The sequence below is a fragment of the Cyprinodon variegatus genome, unplaced genomic scaffold (assembly GCF_000732505.1).
Source record: "Cyprinodon variegatus isolate N-32 unplaced genomic scaffold, C_variegatus-1.0 Scaffold881, whole genome shotgun sequence".
Classification (NCBI taxonomy): domain Eukaryota; kingdom Metazoa; phylum Chordata; class Actinopteri; order Cyprinodontiformes; family Cyprinodontidae; genus Cyprinodon; species Cyprinodon variegatus.
The window spans coordinates 247,877-259,538 of NW_015151334.1; the positions used below are offsets into that span (position 1 = coordinate 247,877).

Here is an 11,662-nt window from a genome sequence, read left to right on the forward strand (position 1 = left end):
AACAGTCTGCATGTCTGTGAAGGGGCCCAATCAATGACTTACTTTACTGATTTCTACGACAGCACCTATGTCTGGTTCTAAAAAAGGCTTTTAGATAAAATTACAGAGGTAGTTACCATAACACCACATGACCAGAGGAATGATGATTGCACATACAGGCTATTAATAAACACGGATTTAAGGGTGAGAAGTAAATCAGTGAGAAGAAAGAACTCCAAGATCGAGTTTGAAAAAGCCCTAAAAAAGCTTGGATACCTCCAGACCATCAGCACTAAAAACAACTGATTGAGTCAGTAAGTACTGCCAGCAGATGGCGACGCGTACAACAACAAATTCCATGGCTTAAAAAGGACTAAGCAAACACTCCCAGGGCGAACGCTCAGTGTGAAACACTTTATTTTAACATGACCTCAGGCTTTGTGGTGGATCTTTTTTTATGTGAAAAGTTAAAATTCTGATGGTTCACATCTGACCTGAAGTGGCTGACGTTTGAATCACTCAGACTTGGACTTGTGGGACACAGTCATGTCTTTCACTCCCTGCCTCCTAACTTAATGTTAGATATAAAACCTTAGAGGAGTTATGGTCACTTTCAGGTACAATTAGAATAACATTTAATATAGTAAAACATCATTGATATAAATTAATGACATTCCTATCATGAAAGGTTGTCCTGAGACACATGTAGTTTATTTTACTTTTAATACCATATTATATTATATATTCACATATTTCAGGCTATCTCAAATTTTTTCAATGTTTATTCATTTTATTGCAGATAAAATCTTAGATTTTTTTTCATTCTAAGAATAATTTTGAAATTTATTGCAGAAATGCTGCTGTGCCGTTTTAAAAAGCACAGATTTCAGATCACAGTAGAGGTCTGAATACTTTCCATGTCCTTTTAACCGTCTTTAATGTCTCCCCTGCGATTCATTTCTGGATGGTTTTCCTATAGAAGCCCAGAAGCTGAAGTCTGGGCCCAGTCGGTGCTCCAGGCGGACGTGGCCTACATCTGTCACTGTCCCAATCAATAGAGATGATCACAGAAGAAGTCAATCCCTTGTGCTGCTGGGATGCTATTGGCTGATGCGGCAGGCCCCGCCCACCCATCATGTCCTGTGTGATGAGATGAGCAGCAGATAAATAACAGCTCAGACTGCAGGGAGCCTCACATGGACGCTCAGCTCTGGTGGATCCGTGCTTCAGCTGGGAAGAGGGATCAGGATCAGGCTCAGGATGGAGCTGAAGGACTTTGCTCTATCAGCCGACTATCACTTTTTCAGTCCACGATGGTGAGTGGGATTATCATCTGGAAACATCTGGAGGACAAAACTTTACAGAGTTTTTCTTAAACTTCAGCTTAAACTGTTTTAATTCTTCTTATATTTAAGTCTCTCTTATAAATTTGGCTCCTTTTCTACGGTTTTAATTTTTTTTCTCACTTTAGCAAATAATGATGGTTCGTTAAATTCTGCTTTCAGTGTAATTGCTTCTATTATTTTATTAATATGTATGTCTTGGTTTTGACCTGTTCTAGAACAGGACAGAACTTTGATTTAACACTTTTCTAATTAATCATACTTTACTATAACATTCAGAGATCAATTAGTTTTAGGTATCAGGAACTAGAAGTACAGGGTATCAGCTAAACAGCCAGTTATGATATAGCTGAACGTTGCCATGACAACATGGGGTGGAGACGGCTTCATCTCCTTTAATTTGGACTTTCTTCCATCTCTGTCTGAGCTTTTTCACCTCTTTCACTAAACTCTGCGACTCCAGTCTGAGTCCGTCCCGCTGCAACAAAATATCCGGGAACAAAAATATAAATTGGATGGAAAAATGTTAAGGTATTTAATGTTGTGGTAAATCTAGCACTTTTAGAGATTTTCACATCTATTGTTATTTTCCTTGTTGAAAAAATGTAAAAGAAGTTATTATAACAAGACAAATCTTTGGTGATCGAATCCTAAATTGCCAGCAAACTACAAAAACAGCAGAAACTATTTTTAGGGTTTTTTTCTTTCTTTTTTCTTTTATTTAATTTTTTATTCATTTGGATCAAGTCAAAGAAGAAATTCCTGATAGGAAATGTACAAACTAAAAAGAGGAAGTTAAACAGAAAGCAGTTAAGCGTTTGCAGGTTTTTATCTTTTTGTGACCTAAAAAATTAAATGAAAACAATTGTAATAAAACTGGTGTATCTGAAAAATGGAGAAACAAACACATTTTGATGAAGATGCCTTTGAACCCCAAAATGTATTAACTACCAAATAAATCTAGACTGTGAATGCATTTTAGAAGATGTGTTGCTCTGTATTTTGGCCCTCCTGTGGTTCCATATTCTCAGAATCTTAACTATTATATCTAACTGAAACTCACAGAGAATAAAATATTTTAAAATATAATAATAAATAGAAATAACTTTTTTTTTCCTGTTTCTCCTCAGCGTCCTGCATTCCTCCTCCTCCTCACCCTCCTCCTCCTCATCTCCAGCTGATGAAGCTCAGTCTCCATCCTCCTTCTTCCAGTGCTCCCCCCTCAGTCCCTCCTTTTCCCTGGACGCCGCTCCTCTCAGCCCCTCCCTGCCAGCCTTCCTCCCTTCCAGCCCAGCCACCTCCTCCTCCTCCTCCTCCTCCTCCAGCCTCCTCTGTGGAGATCCGACTCCTGGCTCTCCTGCAGGATGCAGCTCCAGAAGAGGCAGCGCTGTGGTGTCGGACAGCTCCATGTGTTTCTCAGAGTCTCAGTCAGACTCCTTTTCATCAAAGGTAAAAACCTCTTCCAGATGCCCCACTCTGTTGATTCTCTCACTCCATTACGGGTTTCTGTTTTATTTTATGATCTCAGCTCAGAAATCAAATTTTCTCTCATTTTTACAGCTGAATTTATAAGTTTTTCTTGACTTTTAATTCTGATTTTATAGAAACTGTAATTTTAATCCTGTAATGCAAAATCTATCATATTTGATACATACGGTTTCTGAAATGTTTTGCGTCCGACACCTTTTGCATAATTTAATGGTAAAAACTTTGCTCAAAATCCTATTGTACACAATCATATATACCTGATAACAGCAAGTAGAAGACTACACAAAAAAATAATCTTGACTTATCGCATAGTAATAAAGTATTAATATAAAAAATGCATTTCTGTTTTTTCTTTTTATATATTTTGTTAAAATGGCAAATAAGGAATTCAAACCAAAAAAAATAATTTTCTGTTTTGTTTTATTCTTGGATCGGGCTTTAAAGGGTTAAATTAAGTCAGAAATATGTGAAATTCCTAAATTCTGAATGTTATATTGACCTAATAAGATATAGAATTTTAATTAAACCTAATTGAATAGAAATTTCACTTCATGCAGCTATATTAATATATTTGAATCCCTTGCCCTGTTTTTTTTTATGCTTTTCTGTTCCTCCATGAAAACACACTGGCCCCCTCTTGGCCCCCTCCTGGCCCCTGGTACATTTAGTCTAGATCCACCACTGAGCCCAGGTCAAACTAATTTATCCTTTAGGTTTTAGCTCAAATACAGGAATTAAACAGAGTTCCTGAGAGACTCACTGTGAAGGGTTAAAGGGGATAAAATCAATCAGTAATGAAATTAATAAATGTACCAATAAAATATCCCAGTAGACCCTAATGTCTGATTGCCTACTTCCCAGAGAGGAAGAGCAGATGACTACTTAAGTTTGGTTTTACTCTATAATCAATATTTGTTCTGGAAAATGTTTTAATACAGTAAGTCTACCACATATTCAGGGTGACAAACTCCAGCTTCTTTATTCCTATTTTAGTCTAAACATCTCTAATAATCTCACTAGAGCTCCCAGTGAAGGAAGCTGCCAAACTTCAGACAGGATTTATGAAGCCCCGCCCACTGAGACCGGCTAACACTCTCTTATGAACACAGAAGCCATGAAATAAAAAAATAAAAAAATAGAGTAAAATTTTTAAATTTATATTTGGATTTGTTTTACAAAATGACATTTGAATGTTTAATGCAAAATGTAACCATTTATTTGAATATTTTATTATTTAATAGTACAGTAGTTTTTTTGTCGTTATTTCAGAGATGCATTTAATGATTTAACGGTAAATTCCATTATTTCATATATTTATTTAATTTAAATTGTGCATTTCTTAATAGAATTATTCATTTCATGATGTATCCATTTTTATATTTGTCCTCTTTAACCCTCCATACTCAACAGGCTGTGTGTTCGGCTCCTTATAGTTTTCCATCTGTCCTGTTTTTGGTGTTCAGTCGGCCTCTACACAAATAAAACTAAGATGCTTAAAACTTTTTCCACAGAAATGTTTTCTCTCCTTGATCTGAACAAAATCTTTTTCTAAAGTTTGAACTGGTTCTGTAGACGGTTTGTTAAATCAGCTGTTTTAGTTTCTGTCTCTTTAAGGCTCTCTTACCCTAAGATATTGTTTTGTGGAGGTCTGAAATGGGCCTTAACGAGTCGGCGAGAATCACAGAAAACTTTAAAGAAGGGGTCTTCTATCTTCAGCCCTGATGTCTCAAAACTTACAGTTTTGTTCTGATTGAAAAACACAGAATCGGATTGAGGTTCTATTACCTTAGATGTTCTGATGAAGCAGCTGTAATCATTTCAAACAGAGATGACTGGTTTAAAAAAAGGAGATGCTTACAGGGTTTGGGTTGATGTTTGGTCCAACCTCTGTTCTTCAGGTGGACTCCATCCTCAGAGGCGACTATCGGACTCCAATGGGCACCATGGGGCCTAAAAGGCTGTGTCTGGTCTGTGGAGACTTTGCCTCTGGTTACCATTATGGCGTGGCGTCCTGTGAGGCCTGCAAGGCTTTCTTCAAGAGGACCATCCAAGGTGACCATCATCATCATCCTTTTTTTTTTTACTCTTCAATATTCTTTTATTTTTATACACTTTTCTAAGGTCCACATTTGTGTGACCACTTTTGCTATAATCTTGTGCTGCTGTAACACCACAATTTCCCCATTGTGGGACAATAAAGGGATTTTCTATTCTATACTGTAGTCCATAGGAGATGAAACAGGAAACCATTTAAATCAAACTAAAGTGTTAAACTTAATCCAACTTTTTATGTTTCTCTTATCCAAGAGTTGGTAAAAATGACCAATTTATAACTTTAGAAATTTCTTCTTATTTACAAGTTGTTGTTTTTTTTCGTTTTTCGTCTTTTTTTTTATTTGTCTTTCTTAGATATTTCGTAAAAAGATTTAAATTGGGAACTCTGTTGAGTTCAGTGGATTTATTTTTCTTCTTTTCAGTTGCTGAATAATTAAGTCACTAATGGTAAAAAAAATGACAAAAACTAAAAAAGGGAAATAATATTGGACATTTTACTTCAGCATATTTATTCAAACACATCAAATGCTTTATCCTCCCTGCTGTGAATAAAAAGAGAATTAATCAAACAAAAAATATAGATGCTTTTTGGAATAAATAGATATGACTTCATTTATAACAAAAAATTGTCTATAAAATATTTATATTTACAATATCATGTTTGAATAGATGCTAAATAAAATAATATTTTTGATATAACAAAACCCTGTGGGTTAGTGTCATGGTGGACGTTTCAAACGGTCCTGGACCAATCAGACCCCTCAGGAGTGAGACCTGATCAATATGGCGGCGCTCTGAGCATTGATTGGTGTGTGAAGCCTTCAGCTTCCACCATAAGCTTCTGAACCCGGACCTCCCGCCGGGCTGAGCCGCTGCTTCCACAACACCAGGCCACGTCAATATGAACCGGATCAATACCAGCAGAGCCGTCAGAGGGCGGGGCCGAATCAGAACATGAGACTTAAAAGCATCAGAATGGCAGCTGCAGGAGGGAATTTTAATCCATCCTTACTTTGATTAAATCTTTTTAAATGTTGCTGTGAAAAGGTGTGACTTGATTTCTGTTTTTCTTTTGGTTACCAAGGCAACATTGAGTACAGCTGCCCGGTGATGAACGAATGTGAGATCACGAAGAGGAGGAGGAAAGCCTGCCAAGCGTGCCGCTTCCAGAAGTGTCTGCAGGCCGGAATGATGCGGGAAGGTACGACCAAACCCGGTTCGGTCCATGTTAGTTTGGAATCCTCTCAGCGGTGGAGCTTGAGGGAGCAGAAACATCACGGTCACCTCTGAGGACAGCAGGGACTTTAGTTTAGAGTAAAACTGAAGTGAATTAAAGCTCAAATTATAGTTTGAGGAGAGGATCCAGAGAATCCCCTGAACAAAGGTAGTCAGATTAAGGCTAGTAAACAATCTACAGTGCTAGATATACACAATCAGGATGGATGGTCTGCAAACCTCTGAATTCTCATTCGTAAATTAAAGGGGAGGAGTTCAAGACTGATTTAAAACCCTGGTTCTGGTCCAATGGAACCAAACTGGACATCTTGGAGAACGACCCTGAACACTCCGCCCACAGTGACACTCGGCGGTTGCAGCATAATGCTGTGGGATCACTTCTTTCTGTGACCAAAAATGTTCTGACGTCTGCTGGCAAAATGATGACAAAGCATTTCAGTCTCAGTGAGTCCAAAAGCGAGTTCATATGAACCGAGCTGGACTCCAGAACCAAGAGTGGTCTCACATTCTGGGACAGTCGGAGAATCTCTTCCAGGGAACCCGGGCCAGGAGAACTGGATCCACCTGCCAGATCTCTACGGTGTTTCATTTTCCACATTTTCTCCTCCCACCGATCTTTTCTTTCCTTACAGTTGTGCAGAATAAACGTCACATTGTTACTGAGACCATTTTTTTTGGTAAATATTTTAACAATAGCTATTTTTTTTCCACAAAGTTCTGACCCGTTTATGCCCACTGTCTGTATGGTTCCTTTAAAAACTAAACAATTCAGTTTATTTTCATAGCACCAATTCAAAACGAATGTCATCTCATGGAACTTCTCAGAGACAATTCAACCAGATTATACAGTCAAACTGATTCAAAGTTTTCTATCAAAGAAAAACCACCTGACTGCATCGACTCATTTACTCAAAGGCCCATGTCAGAGGATAAAAGAGAGCACATACAGTTAGTCACAGTCACTGGACTACGCTGAAAAATGGACAAACTTCAACATCTATAAATAAATGCGTTGATGGCAGCAGCACAGCTGATATTTCTCTCAAAGATGTTGTTACAGGCAAATGGGAACTTACCAGATGAATCTACTATGATGAGAAAAAGCAGAGAGAGCATAACATTAGAGATTAAACTAACAAGTACTGCAGAATGGAAGAACAGAGATAGAATGATGAAAATGGATCCCTATGTCCTCCAGCAGTCTAAATCTATAGCAGCATAACTATAGAGATAGCTCAGGATAGCCGAAGTATTCTGAATAAGATATAAGAAAGGAGAGCCACTGTGTGGCCAAGGAAGAGCCAACATTCAATTACAGACAGAAAAATACCAGACATTAAATGGGCTACAGAAACCATTCAAACGCTTGTTCTGTGTTTTTAGGGGTCCGTTTGGACCGGGTCAGAGGGGGCCGGCAGAAGTACAAGAGGCGGGTGGAGACAGGAGGGGTTTTCAGCAGCAGAGCTCCGTACAGCATCCCTGTTGGCTCCAGTAAGTTCCCTCTGATGGCTCCTAGTCCGGTCAGACTTCCCAGTCCTAACGACCCGCCTCTGTTTCAGGGAACAAGCTGGTCTCCCATTTGCTGCTGACAGAGCCGGCCCCACTGGCAGCCAATCAGGATAACTCAACGGACGACGGCAGCCTCCGGACCCTCCTGACCCTCTGTGACCTTCTGAACCGGGAGCTGCTGGTTCTGATTGGCTGGGCCAAGCAGATTCCAGGTATAAACAGATTCTGGTTCGAAATATCCAGAACTTTTACACTTTACAGCGATTATAGTTTATAATGACAGAAACAAAAATGTCGACTTCCCGAATCTCCCACAGGTTTCTCTGAGCTCTCATTGGTGGATCAGATGTCGCTTCTGCAGAGCGGCTGGATGGAGGCACTGCTGGTGGGCGTGGCCTGGCGATCGCAGGGCAGGGTGGGGGAGGATCTGGTTTTTGCCGGGAACCTCTGCCTGGACGAGGCTCAGTGCCGTGCCGCCGGATTGGCTGACCTGTACGAGGAAGTGCGCCACCTGGCGGCCAGGTACCGGGCGATGAAGATGAGCCCTGAGGAGGCGGTGACGCTCAAGGCCATGGCGCTCGCCAACTCAGGTATTAACACCCCTTTAGCCTGTCTTAAAGCCTTCACCCATTAAATTAGGTCTGTGTATGAAAGGCAAAAAGTCCATAAATGTTAAAATAAATAATGCCCCTATGCTTCCCTTTGAAGCTAAAGAGCAGAAAAAGGGAAAAAATTAAAGCAGTTAAGCAGGCAGTCTGATTTACTCTGTCTCTGCTGCCACCTACTGGTAGATAAAAACACTGCAGCTCACTGGTAATCTCCTGTTTTAAATGAGCTAATGTTCACAAGATGTTCCTCAGGAAAGAATCAGTTAAATATTTGGTTTAATCCTTCAGACAGAAACAGAATATCTAATGGATGAAAAGTCCTTTTTGCTCTATTCTAAACAAACTCACATCTTTAAGCAATGCTGTGTTGGAAACAGGCAGGAGATGTGTTGCACCAAAATATAGAAAAAATACAATGGATTTTAATTATTAAAAAAGCTCTGTTTGGAACTTCACATTTCAGTGATCATTTTTCAGCAGAACCATCAGTCTTCTTTTTTTTTTCTTGGCAAGAGCCCCTTTACTTAAAAGTCTGCTGACAGGAAATGGACATGCAGCAAAGGTCAATAGGTCAAAAGTCCAATGGCAGCAACTGCTGCTGGGACTCTGTCGCCACTGCACCCTAAACTGTCTTTCAGTTTAAACAGCTAAAAGGAAATTTTATTAGAGTGAATAAACATTTTGAACCATTTTACAGTTGAGTTTTGTTTTCCAGATTTTTCCCACTCTGGAGTCTGTTGGTTTCAAAAGAGTTTCAGAGGTTTTTAGGCTCAGGGTGCCTCAGAAAAAAATTGAGGAATAAAATAGGTACAAAATATATAAAAAAAAAAGTTTAATGTAATTATGTAATTATTTTATATCATCATAAAACAAAGGTTTTATTTATTTTGTTCCAATCGAATAACCAACACTTTATAGAAAACACTTTAAAGATATGTAAATATTTTAAAGTGTTTTCTATGGAATTATCATTTAATAGTGAATCCAAATTCTAAAAGTTTTTGTTTTCTTTCTTTCTCAGAACAGTTCAGCCATACTGTTTTCTTCCCAGCATGGAACTGAACTGTCTTTAAAGATGTAGGGAAGTCACATTTAAATGTCAAATCATTCTGGCCTAAGCAGGTATATAAATGTACTCTTATTGATACTCTATCAGTATCAATATTGTCCCAGAAATTAGAAATTTCCTATTTTAAAATAGTCCTGTCTTAAAATCTGTGTTTGGCCTGCATAAAATAAAAACAAAACAAAAAAACTGTTAGTTATACTTCAGCCTGTACACCTAAATTCGGCCAATCATATATCAATTTTCATCTGTCAACCAGATTTTTTCGGTCATAGCATCTTGATTTATATGTCGCAGCTAATATAGGCAACAGTTGAAGTAAGATTCATTTCCTTTCCCATTGAGTTTGTCCGTCCCAGTGTTCACTGGCAGCGTTGCGAGGCAAGGGCTCAAACATGTACGGCTGTAAGCCTTCTACACCAAACCAAGCTTCTGCCGCCCTGGCGTCCTCTTCCACAACATCTTCATCCCCGCTTTCCTCCTCTAAATAAAAATGTATGACGGAGGAGACTCATCCACGACCTCCGACACAAAACTCTCCTCCTCTTGCATGTTTCTGCTGTTCATAGTGTTCCTTCACAGAGTCGTTTCTAATTCACCAATTTAGAGCTACTTGGTCCCAATGGAATTTCCCATTTGGAACCTACTAGCACTAAGTTGCTAATCGGTTAGCAAGATGCTTTCGAGACACCGGCCAGAACCAAACTTGCTTGCGAACCTTCCGCCACAACAATCCCGCCCTCTTGATAAACGACCAATCACATTCACTTTATTCACTCGTGTAAATTCGGGCACTGCTCGGGAGAATTCGGAAATGCAACGGTTGGAACAGCCGCTTCCCTACGAGATGTTCAGATCTCTTATAGATTTCTAGTTTTACTGCAGCAACTTTGTTTGAGTCTTAAGTGTGTTTGATGAATTCCCGCCTTTTTTGGGGAGCAGGCAGGAATCTCCGTAGCAACCAGTGACTCAACATTACCAAAGTCTGGTTCTGTTATTTCTCTGCTGATTCTGATGTTGCACGTTTAAAAACCCAGCAGGACCAAAAGAGGGAAGCCGATATATGTTGATGAAAGAAGATTTGCTGTTTAGTTGATGAATTAAGGTGTTTATATTAAACCTAAGCCGGGGCACCTTTTTAAAATGCGTCCTTTTTGTTTACATTTATCAGAAGCATCTGCAGTAGCAGCTACATGTGCAGCAGGTGGCGGCAGTGAGTCTGTTTGGAACCAGAGGGGTTCTATAGGTTAAGTTCATGGTCGGGTTTAACATAAACTCTGGTATTGATTAAAACTTGGAGGACGACGAGCCTGTCTGGGTTTATTGATCAGAGGCTGGGAGCCGCAGCAGAGGAGCTACATCAGTATTGATTAACCTCACTTAACTTTGAGCCTCGGATCAATAAAGTCCCCCGATAAATGAGGCTGTTGGTCTATGAACCCCCAGCTGTGCTTCTGGGGTTTTAATCAATGCAGCAACAATAGAAGATCCTCCCAATGAGTCCAACCTTGACCCTAATTTCTTCTGTTCTTATTTCTGCTCATCCACCCGACCGGTAACTGGCCTGTTTGTCTTAACCCCTCAGATGCCGACCCACTGGACTGTCCGGACTCTCTGCAGAAGTTCCAGGACGGGCTCCACGAGGCCCTGCAGGACTACGAGTGTTCCCGTGGGGAGCAGCACCGAGCGGGCCGCCTACTGATGAGCCTCCCGCTGCTCAGACAGACCGCAGACCGGGCCGTGCAGGCTTTCCTCCGGCTGCACCGCCAGCGGCGCGTCCCCATCCACAAACTGCTGCTGGAGATGCTGGACGCCAAAGCATGAGGAGCACTTCCTCTCTGCACGGCCGCAGCTGCTTTTCTCAGGGGACTTTAAGAACCAATCTGTTTGCACAAAGAGACCAGAAATATTCCAAACCCCAGATGGCAGAATATCTGAACAACCTGAAGGGGATGGGTTTTAAAAACCTGGAATCATGAAGGTCCTTCAGATAAAATAAAAATGCTGAATCCACACTGTTTTCCACCAATGAATCAGTAGATGATCAGTGCCGGAGGTCTCCTCTTCATAAAGACACTCCTGACTGAGGAGGGAGTATCATCATCATGTGTTTCAAGTTGTGATGTATTTTTCTACCAGATATTTTTCTGTAAAGTTTTCTAATCAAACACGAGTTAACCTTAGACCATGGTGGACGATTAGGAGATGATTCAATCTTCTCAGGGTGAAATAAATGTTTGCAAAAGTCTGCTCTGCTTTTATATACAATGTTTTTTTAGGTGGATCAAACAATCAGAGGGAAGAAAAAGAGGGATGCTTAAGGGATGCTCTGTTGTGGTGAAGAGAGAGCTGAGCCAAAAAGCAAAGCTCTCGATTTA

General features: G+C 40.0%; 1 protein-coding gene across 1 annotated transcript; it reads left to right on the forward strand.

Moving 5' to 3' along the window:
- Window positions 1–1,188: 1,188 nt before the first annotated feature.
- Window positions 1,189–11,419, forward strand: LOC107099532 (estrogen-related receptor gamma-like). Its single transcript, XM_015397693.1, has 8 exons — window positions 1,189–1,295; window positions 2,453–2,771; window positions 4,709–4,862; window positions 5,950–6,066; window positions 7,485–7,592; window positions 7,661–7,822; window positions 7,928–8,200; window positions 10,870–11,419. Exons 1-8 carry the CDS (start codon window positions 1,240–1,242, stop codon window positions 11,106–11,108), a joined length of 1,428 nt encoding a protein of 475 aa, XP_015253179.1. The 5' UTR covers window positions 1,189–1,239; the 3' UTR covers window positions 11,109–11,419.
- The last annotated feature ends 243 nt before the right edge of the window (window positions 11,420–11,662 follow it).